At 41.1% G+C, this 20,468-nt stretch overlaps 1 protein-coding gene and 1 pseudogene across 2 annotated transcripts in view; one reads left to right on the top strand and one right to left on the bottom strand.

Annotated features, from left to right (window-relative positions):
* The window catches only part of PLEKHM3 (pleckstrin homology domain containing M3), a 176,595-nt gene that overhangs the window by 28,812 nt on the left and 127,315 nt on the right, over positions 1-20,468 (bottom strand). For both annotated transcript variants that reach the window (XM_037165943.2, XM_037165938.2), the window contains exon 7: positions 1,280-1,437. In XM_037165943.2, coding sequence (XP_037021838.2) covers positions 1,280-1,437 — 158 coding nt within the window. The remainder of the gene's footprint in view (positions 1-1,279; positions 1,438-20,468) is intronic.
* LOC119064338 (60S ribosomal protein L4-like) overlaps positions 17,106-20,468 on the top strand; it is a 122,370-nt pseudogene continuing 119,007 nt past the window's right edge.

The raw sequence follows: 20,468 nt of genomic DNA, 5'->3' as shown, positions 1-20,468 counted from the left end.
TATGGATTTGCTTATTTGGGATGTGTCCTATAATTAGAATGTAAAGTATATGGCCTTTTGTGTCTGGCTTATTTCACTTAGCATAATGTTTTCAAGGTTCATCCACATGGCAGCTTGTATCAGCACTTCATTCCTTTTTAGGCTGAATAATACTCCATTATGTGGACATACACCTTTTGTTTATCTTCTCATCAGCTGATAGACATTTGTGCTGTTCCCGCTTTTTGGCTATTATGAATGCTGCTGTGATGAACATCTGTGTGCAGGTTTTTGTGTGGTATACACTGTTAAGCAGTGTATAATCTCTAGGCTATGAGCTAAATACCTGTTCACTCAGGAAACTGGAGGCTGGAGAGTGTGTGTTTTTGTCTGTCTTTCCATGTGTGGGAACAACCAAGGTTCCTGGATGTTTACAAAGAGTCTTTGAGTTTAAGAAGCAGCCAGAAGGGCTGAGTCAACTCTTAATATCTTGCCTCTACCCTACACGCTTCCACTCTCCCTGGCTTCATGCCTCACCTTCTGTCTGAACCACAGAATAAGTGAGCTCCAGGGTGGGAAATGGACCAGGATGCTCATGCCCAAAGAAGCCAGTGTACACATACACCCGGTGTGTATTTCTATCATGCTCTTTGGATAAAAAGGAAAAGGGACATATATCATTCTGAGACTCAAGAAAAGCAGTGGTAAAAATTCTGCTCTCAAGCTGGTGGGGAAAATCATCCATCAATCAATGGATGTGATGGTGCCCAAATGTTACTTTGGTTAGAAAAGTAATCCCACATGAACTCCCACTTTTCTCTCCTTTGGTCCTAAAACTTTCATCACTACGCTGCAAGGCATGTGTGGACAAATGCATGTGGTGAGCCATACGGCTGGTCACCAGTGTCCTCCAGTTTCATTCCCAGTAATCCACCCAGTTCTGGCCTTCCTCTGAAGCTGCGATTCCCCACCGCCCATCACTTGGCCCTGAAATGGCTGTGACCGTTCTTCCTCCCCAGTCTTCATTCTAAAAATGAATCTGAACACTCTTTGTTACCTAATAAGGCAGAGCTGGGCGATGTTTCCTTGCAACTCTGTTATCTCATTCTGGGTGGACGTAGTGAGGTGCATTGGAAATAAATATAGAAAACCAAAGGGTAAAAAAATGCTCATCAACAATAAGGGAGATGTGATACATGGTGCGAGAAAAAGAGAGTTTTTCCCTAAAAGTTGGCCCAATCTGGCCAAATAAAACTGCATGTGACACATTCAGGTATAAATGAAACAAGCGATCCTGTACCTGCTTGTTGAAATATCCTCAAAAGGGTAGAGGATCTCCCCATTGTTGCAGATTTCACAGATGAACCCCTTCTGGCTGCAAAGACTGCAGCTGTACACGTGTGAGGTGGCAAATTTAATGACCTTGCCCAGGAACGGAGCCAGCTTTCCCTCTATTACCTACGGAAAGAGAGACGGGACAGGGAAGAGTCATTGAGAACAGAAATCTTGCAGATGAGGAGAACTGGAATTCCTTTCCTTTACGCAACAGGAAAACCTCTAATTATAATTTCTCAGCAACTCTGAGAAAGAAAAGACATAGTATTTTTGCTCCAAAAGAACCCTTTGGTTTAAACCACTGGAGGTTGGAAAATGAAGATGTTGAAACTTCTTTTGTCTTCTTCTTTCTTTGTAGTGTAGAGTAGGGGATCGAAGGCCAACAAATGGGGAGCCCTGCTTCCATAGACCAAGTTCACAGCTATGGTGCGGTACAGGAGGAATGTGGTGGAGTTCCCAAAATAGACTGAAAACATGCACGGTAAATAGGAATGTAGAACCTCATGTTGTAAATTCAATAACACTCTTTCTCTGATGAGTTAATAGGATAGTTTTTCACTATCTCCCCCAAGAACACTTACCAAATGTGGAAAAATAGGTTTGTTTTGCTGCTGACAAGTATATAATATATAGAAGTTGCAAATTTGGCACATTGAGCCTGAAAGTTTTTTAAAAGCTTAGTGTTTTTAAATAATGGCTCAATTTAATAATTGGGAGATTGCACATAAAAATCCAGCTTTGGGGCTTCTTTTGAAAAACTCCTTTGATCTAGAAGAACCAGGCCTGAACTCTAACATGTGATGATATTGGCTGTGATGGGGGCGGCTTGCTCCCTCTGGTGCATGTGCTCTCCGGTTGACAGTTGTCCCTACTAGTATCCCCCCCCCCCCAGTTGTCCCCACTGATGTCTTGCATGCGCCTGCCTCCCACAGTCATCTCACCTGTGGCCCCACAAACATCCAGGAGTCTGGAACCGATGCTTAGCAGGACCCCTTCTCACTTAACTAACACTGCATGGGCTTTGAAGAGTCCAGCAGTTCATACATTAACAAGATAACATGTGCCTTTGTTTCTATAAGTGCAAATATGTACACATGCCCATTCTGATATAAGAAAAAAGATGAAATTTAATATATTAGGAAATAACTGGAAGTAATTGGAAATAGATGGATACTTTCAAATGAATACATAGTTTAAATGAAAATTTCACATAAAAATAATGTCTAAGGGCAATGTTAATCATACCTAAAAAGAAATTACAATGCCAAGGAGAATAAATTAGTAGTAACTGACATCACAAAAATAAAAGACTACAAAGAATGTAATACTGTATTTTGCAAAAAATGAAGCTGTGAATAATAGTAGTGATAACAACTAACGTGGTTTTAAAGATCACAGCATTGTCTCACAATAATTTAAAATGAACATAACAATAGTTAACTCAAGGGGAGGGGACAAGTTGGAAAAGCAAGTCTTTCACTTTATGTACAGTTGTCTCTTCTTTGTATTTTTAAAACAACATACATTACTTTTGCATCAAGATTCAGAAAGAGATCAGAAAAATCAGGTTTACTGCTTTATAAGAGTGAATTTTTTCTTAATAAAGACAGTAGAAGTTATGCTGGCTATTTTTTGAGTCAAGCAAGCCCATTTCCTACCTTTTTTTAAACTTATTTCCCTCTTTATGACCTTCAGAAAGCCACAGATAGAGCTTTTTTTATTCTTACTTTCTCAAGGACCATTAACTTGAATAAACCCCGGTAAAGTATCCTCCTAGCACCAACACGCGATACACTTTCTAAGAAATAACCACCACCAAGTCACGTGCCCAGCCACCAGGAAGCACTTTCCAATGTGTCACAGGGTTATTTCTAAATTGTGGTAACGATATTTCAGTTCCATTTGGCTTTACTTACATTACTCTTCCCTAAACAACCAAGGTTAACAACACATTTAAAGAGAGGCACAAACTATAGTCCACTCGGGGAAAAACATCGGGATGTAGACAGTTCTGGAAACCAGGTGAGTGAAGGTTGTTGGAAGGGACTGAGGATGAGAGGACCTGGGGGAAGGCCTGAGGGTCATCCTCTAGGATCTAAAGGAGCAGACTGGGCATTCTGAGCATAAAGCTTTGCCCTACCCAGACCATTTCCTTGAGACAAAGGGTACGAACATTTTGAAGTCTTTCGAAATATTTCAACAAACTTACACTGGCAACAATGTATACTTATTCTACCTAGGAATTTTAATAAGCTTTAAAAAGTTGATTTGGAGATGATAGCTTTATAATATTTAGTTTTCCTATCAAGAACCTGATTTATATCTCCATTTATTCATTTTAAAATTATATTTCATTGATTATACTATTACAGTTGTCCCAGTTTTCCCCCTTTGCCTCCTCTCCACTCAGCAATCCCCACTCCCCCAGGTAATCCCCACACCATTTGTCCGTGTCTATGGTCACGTGTCTAAGTTCTCTGGCTGCTCCATTTCCTATCCTGTACGTTACATCCCTGTGGCTATTCTGTAACAACCCATTTGTACTTCTTAACCCCTCACCTCTTCACCCACCCCCACACCTCTCCCATCTGGCAGCCGTCAAAACACTCTCCGTACCCATGATTCTGTCTCTATTCTTGTTTGCTTAGTCTGATTTTTACGTTCAATTGTTTTTTTAAAAATTATTATTATTATTATTTTTTAGAGAAAGAGGGGAAGAAAGGGAGAAAGGGAGAGAACATCCATGTTCAGGAGATACATTGATTGGTTGCCTCTTGTGCCCCACAACTGGGGACCTGGCCTGTAACCCAGGCATGTGCCCTGAGCAGGAATTGAACCAGAGACCCTGCAGTTTGCAGGCTGGCACTCAACGCATTGAGCCACACCAGCCAGGGCTAGATTAAATTGTTGATAGATATGTATTTATTGCCATTTTACTGTTCATAGTTTTGATCTTCTTTTTTTTAAATATCCATTTTATTAAACCTTCATTTATTATTGCTTAACAAAAATTTGTTTCCTGCCTTTGTATAAGCCACATACTTTTATTATATTCGGGTATTTCAAAGTTAAACTTCTTTGTAATATTTTTTTCTTATTAGCTATTCCTGGCATATTAGAATATATTAACTTTCGTGTATATCTAATGCATGTATACAAAAATCTAATGTATGTACATACATTAATGTATGTATGACTGTATCTTACAGAATCTTCAGGAACGTAAATCATTTTTAGGTGATTCATATGGTTCTTCTGAAATTAATAATCTAGTCACTTCTTTTCTATTATTACATTTCTTGTTTATCTTTCATGTCTTATTGTATCACCCATCACTCCTCAAACAATATTAAGTAATGATGGTGTCAGTGGACATTCTTGTTTTTCAAAGAGAATCAAACAGAAATTATGGAGTCTTGTGAGTGGTCCATTTTCTCCATCAGAAACATATATGTGTATTGTCATTCACCACATTTTATTGATTCCCTCTCTTTTCAAATTACAGCTTTACTGAGATATAATTCACATACTGTGTAATTCACCTATTTAAAGCCTACAATTAAATGGCTTTCAGTCATTCACAGAGTTGTGTACCAACACCACCATCAGTTTGTGAACGCTTCTTTAACCCTTCCCAAAACCTTGTACCCAAGAGCAAGTACTTCTTTTCCCCCTAAAGTGCTCCCAAGCCCTAAGGAACCAATAATCTGATTTCTATGTCCACAGATTTACCTCTTTTGGAGATTTCATATAAATGGAATCACACAATATGTGGTCTCCTGGGATTTGCATCTTTCACTTAGCATAACATTTTCAAAGTTCATGCTGATTCTCTCTAAACATCTCTGGTGTAAGTCCCTTTTCCCATCTTGCCCAGCACACGTATCACTGCTCTCAGTCTCCTAGTTTTGTTTCCAGATGTCAGTCTTTTTTTTTTCAACCCAAACAGCATATTTGCTAATCAGTTTTAGATACCACTTTCATCACATGTCATCTCTTTCCTCAAGCCTTGGTGAATTCTTTTATCATTAATAAAAACTCTTTACTCCTTCATTGCATAGAATTGTATTGAATTACTATGTCCCATATACTTGATGCCAGAGCGAACTGGACAAAACTGGACCTTACATTTTCCTGGTGTGCAGGTGTTTCCATTAGCTGATTGCATGCTCTCTACCCAGACTCGTGTTCCACCTCTTGCAACGTACCTTCTGCTGTGAGCAAACTTTTCCTCCTGCAGAATATGCTTTCTCTTGTTCTTGTGCCTTCAGTTTGAGGCACAAGGAAATGACCCATGTCATTTCCTCTATCTAAAGTTTCGCTTCTTTTCTTCACACTTATTTAAATTTCACCCAGGCTTCATGGCTCAGATCTATTCTGGCATGATCTGGAAAGCCACCTTTGGCAACTTCAGCTGTTTGGATCTTTTGTGCTTCACATAAATCACTTTTACATCATGTAATTTAATACAAAACTTGATGCTGCTTTGTACTCTTTGCTATTGTTTAAAATATGATTGTTTTGCTTATTCGACTGTTGATTGAACATATCAAAATGGTGATACTAACTATAAAATGGTGGTTTTACTTAAAAAAATGCCAATGTCATATGGAGCCACCTAAGGGAATGTAAATTGCGTGCAGGCAAAGACTGGGTTTCATACTTGTCTTTCATGTCCCCTCTCTGCCAGTCACCTAAGTTCTTGTTGACTGGCCACTGATGCTTTCTCACCTTTTCTCCTTGGCTGCAGTAGTCATATCTTAAGGCTGTCTTTGTGTCACTGACATGTTCAGTCACTCTGTTGTGTGACTTAGTGAGGAGCATAAAGAGTGCATGGACCTAGTGGCAGCTCAGCTGCCCAGGGACTCTTTTTGCTTCCTTTCACTTGATTAATTGCTCTCCCTATTTGTCAGCTCAGGTTCATGACCATGTTCCAAGGGGCTGAAGCTGCTGAGAGTTTTCCCTCTGGAAAAGTGAGGTAATAGCCTGTATTTTAGACTTTACAAACATTTCTTTAATATTTCAAAAGGAAAAATTTATACTTATAATTTTCCAGGGACTAAGATATATTTAGGAGGTTTAAATCTTATCTTTGAACGCAACTGCTAGTGACGCTAGGAACAGGATCCAACAATCTGGCTTCTGGTCTAGAGGTTTGATCACTACAAAGAAGTAGGTTCCAAGTGTGACATCTCTTAGGGTTCCTTTTAAAAATCCCATCTATCTTTACTGTGGATAATTGCTTAAAAAGAAGTCAAGTGACCTGCCTCCCACCATCTCCTCCTGCCCCTAAGAGTCTTACAACTTCCATTTCTACTTCTTAGCCATCTTGGTGGGAGCTTAGGGTTAGGGCCACTTTCCAAGAGTACCAGGAAGGTGACAGCGTTGAAGACCAAAGCCCAAGGATCCTCCAACTGTCAGGTTCCAAATGAGAATGAAGAGTAGAAAAGAACTATCAGGATGCCAGTGCACCTGGAAAATACTATGGGCTGGGCAGAGTCAAATGGCCAACAGGTGAACAAGAGCACAGCCTGAGGGAAGTCAGAGTTGAGATCTCTGCAATGTTAGCCCCAAACTGGAGTGCCTCCCTAGGGTGACATTAGTTCTCAGTGGGGCTCAGCATGGGCAAAAGTCCTACAAGCTGTGTATCCAGAGTTGATCCAGGGGATTCTAATGTCACTGAGAGCAAGTCAGGACTGACTAGGACAAAGTAAGCCAAAAAAGTAGTTTCATCATAATACTGGCTAAAGCTTATTAAGAAAAGAATCTAACCACAGTACAGTTTTTGCTTCTTGACAGCTTAGGTGTATTTTTCTGCTGCATAGTAGTTAGATTTATTAAAGAGTCTTCCAGAGAGGCTTACATTACAGAGTTTTCCATATGCCCTCAGAGCTTAGTTGTCTCTGGGTATTGGGAAGCATGGGATGGGAAGGAAAAAACAAGGCTGGAATTTGTCTTGCTTATTTTTTTCCTACTTACGATAATTAAATTAGTCACAAGTTAATATAACTTTATAACAACCCATTAAAAGTCACAAGGCCAGACTTCCTGTCAGGATGGTGGTGAACGTAAATGTGGTACTCGCTTCCTCCCACAACCACGTCAAAATTACAACTAAACTACAGAGCAACCATCACTCAGAACTGCCTGAAGTCTGGCTGAGTGGAAGTCCTACAACTAGGGAATCACAGAAGAAGCCACATAGAGAATGGTAAAAGGGGCAGAGACACAGAACAGGCTGGGCCCACACACTTGGGTAGCAAATACAAACTGAAAGGGATATCTCAGCTGCAGAAGTCCTGCCTGGGAAGCAAGGGGTCCCAGCCTCACACCAGGCCCCCGAGCCCAGGGTTCCAGTGCCAGGTAGAGAAGTCTCCATAACTCTGGCTGTAAAAACTAGTATAGACTGAGGCTGAGGGAGACATCTAGAGTCCTGGGCAGTTCCTCTTAAAGGGCCTGTGCATGGATATACTCGGACTCCCTCCCTCTGAGCTCTGGGACAACAGCTCAAAAGGCACTGGAGACATAATGGGAGGAAATGAATTTTCCAGTATTAGGATGAGAGCTGGGGGTGGGGCACTTCTATCTTTCTCTCAGATAGAAGTGTTGGCAGAGGCCATTGTTCCTTTGATGAGCCAGCAGGTAGGCACCATACCTGAGAATCCATTATCCTGGCTCCCAGTGTTTGCCCCACTCCACAAAACTGTCAGGCCTACCCAAGCTGTTTCCAGTGGCTTTTCCATACCCATGGCCTATCCTGGCTTATGCTTCAGATTTTCCTAAAATCTCTCAAACCAGCAGCATCTGGCCTCAGCAAGCCCTGTACTTCTTGCTAAGTGACCCTAGCAGCAGCTAGCCTTGGTTTGCAGCTTGGCCTCACCTGGGCACCTCTAAGCGCAACAAAAGTAGCAGCCTTATGCAGACTTCTTTGCAGCTTATGCTGGGTGGCCCTGGGCAGAACACAGGTTGTGGTTGACCTTGGTTTGCACTTCCTGGGAGGCCCCAAGGCAAGTACGCCCAGGGGACAGCTTCAGACCATGTTGAAGCATCACCACCCAATCACCTCCACAAGTGACACACTCAAGGGGTGGGCTCAGCAGGCACCAGAGCCCCACTGAGGTAAGTCCTGCTCTGTGGGGTGGGCCCCTATATAGCTGATCCTCCATAGTGGTTGGAGGTCAGTGGTCACAGTCAGTCCTTGCAGCTGGCTGACTGGCCATTGACATGCCAATAGCGATCAAGGTTCAACTACAACAGGACAGTGCACACAGCACACATGGGGGTGATGCACCTAGACTACCCAGCTCAGGCGACTGAGGAGGCTAGGCCACTGGATCCTACACAATACCTACTACATACATGAGGCCACTCTATGAAGCTAGGGAGATTTAGCAGCTTTACCTAATACATAGAAATAAACATAGGGGGACTGCCTAAATGAGGAGGCAAAAAAACATGACCCAAATGAAAAAAACAGAACAAAACTCTAGAAAAAGAACTAAACAAAATGGAAACAAGCAATCTACTATATGCAGAATTCAAAACACTCGTTATAAGGATGCTCAATAAACTTAGTGAGATATTCAACCAGTCAGAAATTAAGAGTATAAAAAGGGACCAGTCAGAAATTAAGAACACACTAACTGAAATGAACAATAATTTACAGGGAATCAACAGTAGACTGGATGAAGCCAATAATCAGATCAGTGATTTGGAATATAAGGAAGCAAAAAACACCTAATCAGACCAGCAAAAAGAAAAAAGAATCTAATAAAATGAAGATAGTATAAAAATATAAAAAGCCCCTGGGACAACTTTAAGCATACCAACATTTTCATCATGGGGGTGCCAGAAGGAGAAGAGAAAGAAAAAAAAAACTGAAAACCTATTTAATGACAAAAAAATTACCTAACTTGGTGAAGGTAAATAGACATACAAATCCAGGAAGTGCAACGAGTCCCAAACAAGATGAACCTAAATAGGTCCACACCAAGACATACCATAACTAAAATGCCAAAAGTCAAAGACAAAGAGAGAATCTTAAAAGCAGCAAGACAAAAGCAGTTAGTTTCCTACAAGGGAGCTCCCATAAGACTGTAGGCTGATTTTTCAACAGAAACTTCACAGGACAGAAGGGAGTGGCAAGAAGTATTCAAAGTGATAGAAGGCAAGGGATTACAACCAAGATTACTCTACCCAACAAAGCTGTGATTTAGAATGGAAGGATAGCTACAGAGCTTTCCAGACAAGAAAAAGCTAAAGGAGCTCCAAACCAGTATTATATGAAATGTTAAAGGGTCTTTAAGAATTACAAGGAAAAAAGATAAAAAATATGATCAATAAAAAAGGTAATAAATACATATTTATTAAGAATTGAATCAAAAAATCAAAATAGATGAACAAGCAGAACAGAAACAGAGGACATTTTGACAGTTGCCAGATGGGAGGGGGGTTTGGGGGATGGATGAAAGGAATGAAGGGATTGAGAAGTCCAAATTGGTTTTTACAGAATGGGCGTCAGGATGTGGAGTACAGCATAAGGAATATAGTCAATGATATTCTGGTAGCTATGTGTGGATTCAGATAGGTGTAGGATTTATTGAGATAATCACTTGGTGTATTATGTGGTGTTTGGTCACTGCAGTGTACACCTGAAACTAGTATAGTATTGTATGTCAACTGTAATTGAAAAATAAAAAAATGATTAAATGGCAAATAATAAAAATAATCAGAAAAATGTCACAAGGCCATTAATCAGATGGTCATTTGGATATGTCATAAAGTGATGGCAAAATAGGCCTCTGAGATGAGGTTTAGTAATCCATTTCTTTTCCCAAAGTGCCTGTCTATGTGTGCAAAATCATAACAAAGTAGTTAGCAGAAAGTATATGTGGTACTCCGTCCATCTCAACCCCCTGCTATCAACCTCCTCCACCTTCTCCGCGTACCAAGTTGCTCTGTCTCCTTGAGAAAAGGCAGATGTATGAAATAGGGTGAGAGTTTCTTTCACTTTCCATTCAACTTAATTTCTTCTATTAAGAAAGGTACTACTCTGGTATTACTTATTTGGAGAGCACGTGTGAATGACTGTTTCAGAGGTATTTTCTGACTGGGTATTCAAAGAATACATGCTTCCATTTGTAACTTAAAATGACGTGTCCTGTTGCCAGGTAGGATAAGGACAGACTGGAGCATCAGGCTGATATCTTCTTCCTGAATTTGCTCTTTTTCACTTTTGTAGTCTCTCTATAAATGCTTTCACTCTATCATTTCAGGTACTTCTAGCACTCAAAGCAGCATCAAATATTACTTTCCATGATCCAGCTAGCTGACAGATATACCAAATATGCTTACCCCATGAGAGCTGCCTGGTGGAACTTCCAGTTCAGGGATACACACATTTTCCCCCCTCTTCTATTCTGGTCAAGATGGTCAGCATTGGAATTTGAGGCCTATGGCTTTCTTGCAGACTAAGACAACAGACTTTATTTGATTTACTTTCTTGCAGACCAATCAAAAATTACAATTAAGTTAAAAAATAACCTAGTGCTGTCTTCTCCAAACCACAGTTTCAGAAGCAGCTGCTTATTACTCATGTGTGGCACCAGGAAATTGCAGTGTCATGTTCAAGGTCGGCAGCCAATAGAGATCTGTGGGATTGGGAAATGGGCACAAATGATTCTTTTATGTCTGTTACCTTCACTCCCTTGGCACCAGCACAAAATTCAAAATCTACAGGGGGAGAGAGACAGAGCACTCCTAAGTTGGACAAGAAAAAAGAAAGAAAAAGCTCTTTCTCATTGAATTTCTGTATGCATCGGCTCATTCCTTCCCCCGATTTGTCAAGTTACCTTCCATCTGAATACAGGCATTCCTCAACCATTGTGCAGCATTTAGATTCTGGCCAACTGTTGGGAATATTTTGATGGAGAGGGCTGCTGCACTTGACAAATGGCCCCTCCTCTAAAAGTCTAACCAAAGACCCCATTCACAGTAAACAAAGCCACCTGCCACTTACTAGTAACAAGCTAGCTTGATGAAATGGAAGACCCGAAATTGTCACACATTATAAGATGATTTCCAGTGTAATTTAGTTTGCATGTGCTTGGGCAGAGGCCTGGGAGAGATGGCACTCACTGTTTTCTCTGAGGGCCCTTTCTCTGCGTTAACAGGCAGGTACAGTGAAGTCGAAGGATCTGGGTCATGTGAGTTTGTGGAGAGTTAGGAAAGAACAGCCCGTGGATTTTGCTCAAGTCTGAAAACCCTAAAACACAGTGAGAATATTGTGAGCTCTCATTCAATTCCAATTTTTCTCTTCTTAATAATGTCCTTAAAATGGAAAAATAAAAATCATAGGGGATTTTTCCTATTTTAAAAGTTTGCTGAACCCCATTTTCCCATAATTAACCTTTGAGCTCCTTATCATGGCTCAGTGCTGGGATGTTTGTATATAAACAGAAAACTGTGTCTTCTCCAATTAGCTGCTCCCTGCCCCTCTTTACCCATTATGGGGTGGCTCTAACACCACTGGGCTTTTAGCTAATCAAGCACTTCACTGAGGGTGGATTATGATGTCACCAAATAGTTCTTATCTGATCCCTTCCCGAAGGTGACAATTTCTACTCAGACTTAGGAAAGTATGTGATAATTGAATCTGGGTTGGTGCAATTGGGTAGATTTGTGAGTAGTCATCATCATTCCTACCAAATTACATTTTGCTTCCTACTGGGAACTAAGTCTTAGGGAATAAAAGATAAAGGAATTTCAATTTCAGTTTTCTTTAGTTGTTGAACGGCAAAACTGAACCGAAGGACATAAATTTCTTACTCAGAAAAACACGGGGGCTGGGGGCTACTGCAGGTAGTTTTTCTTTATTGCAGAAAGTGCCTCAAGGGGTGTGGCCTTGTGCAGACACAGCCTCATGGAACTCAGGGGAAGCATTTGCAAAAAGTCAAGTACAGTCAGGTGGTCCACATGTTCTGAGCCCCCGAACAGGCCACATAGTCTGATAAAGGTACATAAATAATGCATTATTTATGAGGAAAAATGATTACAATGTTTTAAATTGCCACAGTCCCCAAAAATTCTCAGCAGAATTTTACTTCTCTGTTGAGTTAGTTATAAACCTGAAATAAATCTGATTTAGGTCTCTACTATTCATTTTGCTTTTAGTTTTGACATTACTGACTCATTAAATAGTAAACAAAGAAAGACCCTAAGTGGCCTTGTAAACACAGCTTCCTTACTTAATACATATGTCAGAAATCTGAGTCCCGGGGAGGGACCTGCGGTCACCCGCTGATTAGTGACAGACCTCTCAAACACTCTGCACTGCTTGAGGGGAAGGACTTTCTGAGGGCGTCTGGGCTCGGAGGCAGCCTTAGGATTTGGTGCAGCCTGAGAATTTTGAGGTCACTGGGTACCTACTGACCCACCATGTACAAATGGAAGATTTTCTAAAACTGACTCAGTCCCTGCATGGAAGCAAGATGCACAGTCTAGATTGATCAAGGTTTACACCCACAGTTTTGATCTGAACTGAACCAGCCTTTAGCTTTTAGGAAGATTTATTGTCTAACCTATTTACTTCTTGCATGGAATTCTTTTAAATGGTCCCATCTTGTGTAAATTTCTCAATATGGAGTATTCACATGGGAAATTCATAAAGTAACACAAAACTCTGTGACAAAAATGGACTTAACATCAACATAAATCCTATTCTAGTTACCAAAACTAGAGAAATGATTTTATTAAAGAGAGAAGCAACTACAACTGGAAAAAAACAACCCAAAACAAAACAAACAACTCCCTGTATGCATGTATGTGGAAGAAATATGGCTTTTCAAAGAGGACCTGAGTAAAGATCGATGTAAGACACCCTAATAGAAACACAACAAAGACCCCATGTTTGAAGGGAAAGAGAAATAGAGGAGAAATAAAAGCAACATTACCTGATCATGTCAGATGACCCATCAGGAGTTAGGGGAGACAGAAAATACATAAAACAAAGAAGGGAAGAAGTAGGGAAAGATGGAAGCAAAAAGAAAAGAAAGAAGGAAGGAAGGAAGGAGGGGAGGGAGGGAGGAAGGAAGAAAGAAAAGTTAAGAAAGATAGGAGAAAGAGAAGTCAGAAGCTCACGAAGAGGGAAATAATGGGATGAAGCTGACTGAGATCTGAAACAGCAGTTAGAAGCCTCGGTTTCTCTTCCTAGTCATGTCCCCTGTAAGCTGTGTGACCTTTTTTGTAAGTCACTTAACTTCTCCAGGCCTATGTTTCCTCATCTACAAGGTAAAGTGATTGTACTAGGTCAATTCGAAACTATATGATCAGTAAGGATCTCTCTCAGTTGGCAGATTTTATGATTTTGTGATTAATGAACAGGGAAACATCAAAAGAAGCTTGTCGAATGCCCCCCAAGAATGCAGAAAGGGAATATCTGGGGAGACAGATAAAAGGTGAGTTTAGCCAGACTAATTAGAAGATACCCAAGGTAATTTTCAAAAGAAGTGAAATAATGTCACCAGCTTTTTATTCCTCTGCTTGCTGAGGGCCATTCAGAAGGGAGTTGATGCTTTTTAGGAATCATCCCCTCACAGGTGTGCAACCAGATGCCAGTTTTCCTGAAGAAGGCTGCAAATCCCTTCCTTTCATCAATGCATTTAATTAGTTAATGTTTAGATAGCACTTAGGGAGGGAAAGTATAATGTAAGTGCTCAATATTATTATTACTTAATAGCTTTTGTAAGACTAGCAATGTCTAAGATTAAGTGAAAAACCAAAGTAGAGTCTCAACTAGAACACTGTGACCTAATAACGAGTTGGGCCACTGATGTGAGGAAAAACAAATCCTGCATACAGATCAAAACAGATGTTCTTTATTGGCTTGCCTGCTATTGTGTTGCGATTGCTGGTGATTTTTGTCCTTTGCCTCAAGGTACCAACAAGTAGTAAACCACCACTCACACGCAGCACTAATTGTGATTTCACATACCCCGATTTTCAAGAATATTATCCGCTGCGTTTGCAGCATCTGTGTACTGGGCACCTGTACGCTTAGATTATGGACTGAAATACATATGGGAATTTAGTATACAAGAAAAGTGGGGGAAATAAGTAATTTAAGAGATGATGTCGGAGCAGCTGGTTTGCCATTAGGGGAAAAAATAAAGCTGAATCTCGAATTCATTTCATAAAAAATGTAACTTTGCACACTGGCTGAGTGGCAGAATTGGCTGGAGTATGGCCCCATACACTAAAAGGTTGCAGGTTCAATCCCCGGTCAGGGAACATACCCAGGTTGCACGTTTGATCCCTGGTCAGGAGGCAACAGATTGATGTTTCTCTCTCTTTCTCCCTTCCTTTTCCTCTCTCTCTAAAATCAATAAACCTAGCCTCAGCTGAGGATAAAAAAAATGTAATTCTGGATAAGTCAAAGATTGAAATATAAAAGGATAAATCATTTTAAAAGTATTTTTAAAACTATAAAAAAGTATAAGAGGAGAATATTTACCTGGGGAAAATATTTTTATAGTCCTAGAAACCATAAAAGAGCAATAAAGCTAAATATATAAAATTTAAAAATAAGTACAACACAAAACACCATCTACAGAGTTATATGATAGAAAACTGGGAAACTCCTATTTATATGAAAAAGTGCCAATTTCCTCAATATTGAAAGAGCACTTTCAAATTAAGAATAAGGAAAACAATATAATTTCAATACAGGGTAATGAAATTAACAGGCAATTCACAAAAACTACAAATGGCCAATAACATATCAAACAAACCTTCAACCTTACTTACAATGGAAAAAATACAAATTAAAGTAACCATGTGAAGTTATATTTTATTTTTCAGATTGGCTAGGATTAAAAATATTCATATAGAAAGTTAATGTGGGTGTAGGAAAACAGGAGTTCTCAAGACACTAAATGGAAGTATAAATTGGTTCCACCTTTTTAGAAGGCAAGAAACATTATATACAGTGGAATATTGTTTAGCCATAAAAAGAAGGAAATCTTGAGGTTCCGCGGCCAAGATGGAGGCAAAGGCAGAAATGCTTTGCTTTCTCACACAACCAAAAGAAGAATAGCAACCAATTTAAAAACAAAGAGCAACCAGAACTTCCAGAAAATCATTTGCATGGAACTCTGACAACCAAGGAATTCAAGAAACATTCATCCAGACTGGTAGGAAGGGGGGCGATGGGCAGCTGGGACTGAGAGGACATGCAGCAAGGCAGCAGACTACGTGGGTGATCCCACATTCGAGAGCAGATAATCGAGGAAAAACAACCTGTGAGCGAGGCAGACCACGCAACCCAGGGTTCCAGTGTGGGAAAATAAAGCCTCAAAACCCCTGGCTGTAAATAATCTGTGGGGGTTGCCGTGGTGGAATAAACTCTCAGCCTCACAGGTGAGTTCACTGGAAAGACCCACAGGATCCTAGCATAAACAAAACCACCCACCTGGGAATCAGCACCTAAAAGGGCACAATCTGCCTGTGGGGAGCAAGGGAAGTGATGGAAAATGGGACAAGAGCTGAGCAAGGGCATTGTTCCCTCTTTGACCCCTCCCCCACATACAGAGCCACAATGGAGCAAAGAGGGCTGCCCTGCCCTGGCAAATACCTAAGGCTCCAACCCTTACAGGTGCACCAAGATGAAGAAATATGGCCTAAATGAAAGAGCAAATCAAAACTCAAGAGAAAGAACTAAGCAACAAGGAGATAGACAACCTATCTGATGCAAAGTTCAAAACACTGATAATCAGAATGTTCACAGAACTGAATGAGCTCAGTTGCAAAATGAGGGGAGATATGAAGGCTAGACAAAGTGAAGGAAAATATCCAGGAAACCAACAGTGAAGGGAAGGAAACTGGGACTGAAATCAACAATTTGGAACAAAAGGAAGAAATGAGCATCTAACTGGAACACAATGAAGAAACAAGAATTCAAAAAAAATGAGAAGAGGCTTAGGAACCTCTGGGATAACTTTAAACATTCCAACATCAAAATCATAGGGGTGCCAGAAGAAGAGAAAAACCAAGATATTGAAAACTTATTTGAACAAATAATGAAGGGAAACTTCCCAAATCTAGTGAAGGAAATAGACTTTCAGGAAGCCCAGAGAGTCCCAAAGAAATTGGACCCCAGGAGGAACACACCAAGACACACTATAATTAAGTTATTATTCAAGATTAAAAATAAGGAGAGAATCTTAAAAGCAGCAGGAGGAAAGGAGAGAGTTACCTACAAAGGAGTGTCCATAAGACTATCAGCTGATTTCTCAAAAGAAATCTCACAGGCAGGAAGGGGCTGGAAAGAAGTGTTTAAAGTCATGAAAGGCAAGGACCTACAACCCAGATTACTCTACCCAGCAAAGCTATCATTTAGAATGGAAGGGCAGATAAAGTGCTTCCCAAATAAGGTCAAGCTAAAGGAGTTTATCATCATCAAGCCCTTATTATGAAATGGAAAGGGACTTACCTAAGAAAAAGAAGACCAAAATATGAACAATAAAATAACAGCAAACTGACAAGTATTACCAAATGAACCTAAAAAACAAAAATAAAAACTAAGCAAATAGCTAGAACAGAATCACAGAGATGGAGATCACATGGAGTGTTATCAGTGGGAAGGGGGAGGGGAAGAATGGGGGGAAGGTACAGGGAATAAGAAGCATAATTGGTAGGCACAAAATAGACAGAGGGAGGTTAAGAATAGTATAGGAAACGGAGAAGACAAATAACTTATGTGTCCAACCCATGGGAGGGGGAATGTTGGGGGGGACAGTGCAGGGAGGAGGGGAGAAAAAAATTGGGACAACTGTAATAACATAATCAATAAAATATACTAAAAATAGAAAACCTTGTCATTTGTGACAACATATATGCCATCTTCAGGGCATAATGCTAGGTGGAATAAATCAGACTAAGACAAATACTGTATGATCTCACTTACATATGAAATTTAAACACACACCCACACCTCAAGCTAATAGATACAGAGAACAGATTGGTGGTTGCCCACGGTGGGGGTAGGTTGGGGTGGTAATATATAGCATGGTGGCTATAGTGAAAATTATATGAGGTCTGTCCAGAAGGTATCCAGCCATGAAATATAAAAAATAGAGACATTTATTGAAGAAGATACATGAAACACTGTATACCTCAGTCCCCTTCAAAGTAGGCAACTTGGGACCTCACCCACTTCTCCCAATTGCCACCAGCTGCCCAGTCATATTTTCCTGAATCTCGCTGACAGTCTGAAATCTTTTCCCTTGCAAAAGTGATTTTTAGTTTTGGGAAAAGTCAGAAGTTGCAGGGTGCCAAATCTGGGCTGTAGGAGGCTTAAGTCACCTGGGTGATTTGATGTTTCACCAAAAACCTCTGCATGAGACATGAATGAGCATGCTGTCATGATGAAGCTGCCAATCACAAGTTGCCCAGAGCTGCGGCCTTCTGAATCATTTGAATAGTTTCCACAGGGGAATGTTCAGCCTAACACAAAACCAATGCAGATTCTTTGTTCTGTTTGCTGTCATTTTGAATGCGACCACTACACAGTGCACTCAACAGTGTCTACCGTTCCCAGTGACTAGTACAGTAAAGTTGTCATTGTAAGCACATGCCAGTCCACTCGCCTTGGCTTCCTGGTACACCGATGTCACACAAACTGTTCTCGTTATATTATCAATGCCTGGACTTTCTCTGGACAGACCTCATATTGCATATTTAAAAGTTGCTAAGAGAGATCTTGTAAGTTCTCATCATAAGAAAAAAAATTCTTATAACTATGTGTGGTAATAGATGTTAACTAGACATTGTGGTGATCGTTTTGCAATGTATATAAATATTGAACTGGCTTTTCCCCGGGATCCACCAGGTTGAGAGGAGAGTGGCTTTCTCTCCCTGCCATGGGATCAGTATGCTCCGAAAAGGGGGAATCTGGCAAAGGTATCACTTTGCCTGCTGTGTTCAAGGTCCCCACTGACCAGATATTGTGAAGTCTGTTCACACCAACTTGGGCAAAAACAATAGACAGCCCTGTGCTGTCAGTGAACTGGCAGATCATCAAACCACTGCTGACTCTTGGGGCGCTGGCAGGGCTGTGGCTCCAGCTCCCAGAGCTCGAGGCAGGGGCACTCACGGTCCTGGCCAAGGTGCTTTTGGGAGTCTGTGTCTTGGGGGCTGCATGTCTGCACCAACCAAAACCTGGCACCACTGGCACCACAGAGGGAACATAGCATAGCTGGGAAATGCCAGCGGCTCCGCTCTGGCTGCCTCGGCCTTACCAGCACCAGTCGTATCTGAAGGCCATCGTATTGAGAAAGTTCCTGAACTTCCTTTGGTGACTGAAGATAAAGTTGAAGGCTACAAGAAGGCCAAGGAGGCTGTTTTGCTTTTTAAGAAACATAAGGCCTGGAATGGTACCAGAAAGTCCTATGATTCTCGGTGAAGGAGAGCTGGTAAGGGCAACAGGAGAAACGGGCATCGCATCTAGTGCAGGGACCTTGCATCACCCATGACGAGAACAACTGTATTACCGAAGCCTTCAGAAACATCCCTGGAACTACTCTGCTCAGGGTAAGCAAACGGAACACTCTGAAATTTGCTCCCGGGGGCATGTGGGCCATTTCCGCATTTGGGCTGGAAGTGCTTCTGCAGGCTGGATGTCTGCATGGCACTCGGCGTAGAGCTGCCTCCCTCGAGAAGGACTACGACCTTCCTGTGCACACGACACTCAGGGCAGACCTCAGCAGAGTATGGAAAAGCCCAGAGATCCAAAGATCTCTCCAAGCATCAACCAAGAAGAATCATCACAGAGTCTCAAAGGAGAATCACGTTGAAGCTAAATCCACATGCAAAGACCATGTGCTAGAACACCATTCTTCTCCAGGCCAAGAACCACGAGCTCCAGGTGGGCAAAGCAGTAGCAGCAACAGCACTAGAAGCCAAATAAGATGAGAAGGGGACTCCAGGCAAGAAGCCTGTGGTTGGGAAGAAAGGAAAGAAGGTTGTTGGCTTTACAAGTGAGCAGTCTTTGGTGGGGGAAAAAAGGCTGTGGCCACCGAGACACCAGCAGATGAGAAGAAGCCCACAGAAAAGAAACCCACCAGAGAAGAAAAGAAGCCTGCACCATACACCGAGATTTGTTTATTCCATAAAAGCCAAATCACTGGAGACAGCTAATTTTTAAATAAAAACCTGATCAAAGGCAGTGAGAAACATGAAAAAGTATATTGAATCATTATATAGTACACCTGAAACTAGTATAACATTATACGTCAGTTATACCTCAATTTAAAAGGTCATTCACAGAGATTCAAAGATGATAACTTTTTTAAAACTAAAAAGGGGTAGTGAGAGTGGAGAGGGAAGAAAAATGTGGGTGGTAACGCTGAAGAACATGTTGGTGATTGTGTGTATAACGTTTGTGACAGTTAACTCTGTTTTGATACTTGACTGCAAACAGCTTTGCAGGCTCACGCCTGGGCAAGCTGGCGGGAAGCCCAAGTGCTCCCCCTTTAGCACCTGAAGGAGATTCAAACCACCCAGGCTCCTGCGGAACCCCCACCTGTGGGGGTCCCCACCCAGAACCCCCGCCCCCACCCAGCCACAACAACAGCCCAAGCCAGGCGGCTTCCCTGGTTCTCGCCACCCACTCAGGACCTGCTCGAAGCACCCTGCTCATCCCAGAGACCTGGATTATGTAAGTAATAAACCTTTTGTACCTCCAGGAAAATTCTGTACTTTGGAACATTTAAATAATGAACACAACTTGTCACTTTTATAATAAATATTTAACTTGCTTTTAAAACCCGGTGACAGCTCTATAAAAATGGCTTTAGAAATATGTACATGTAATTTCCATATGCATATATGTGAGCATCATAAAAATGTAGAAAAACCTTCAACTTTTAGTTTTATATGACTTGTGCTTTCACTTGTCCCCACTTTGTTTATTTTCACAAAAGTTCTTGAAAGTCTGCCTATCAGTGAACATGTGACTGCCTCGGACTGAATGCTTGTATCCAAGGAGACCTGGGCGTCTAATCAGAATGTTTCCTGACTTAGGGGGTGTTAGGTTTTAGAAGGTAACATTGCCCCAATTAGAATGGCTTATATGATATGCAGAGTGTCAATAGCCATAT

This window comes from Artibeus jamaicensis, unplaced genomic scaffold (genome assembly GCF_021234435.1).
Source record: "Artibeus jamaicensis isolate MK-2021 breed Jamaican fruit bat unplaced genomic scaffold, CSHL_Jam_final contig_1015, whole genome shotgun sequence".
Classification (NCBI taxonomy): Eukaryota; Metazoa; Chordata; class Mammalia; order Chiroptera; family Phyllostomidae; genus Artibeus; species Artibeus jamaicensis.
The sequence above is the reverse complement of the archived record's forward strand: the minus strand, read 5'-3'. Positions and strand labels throughout refer to the sequence as shown.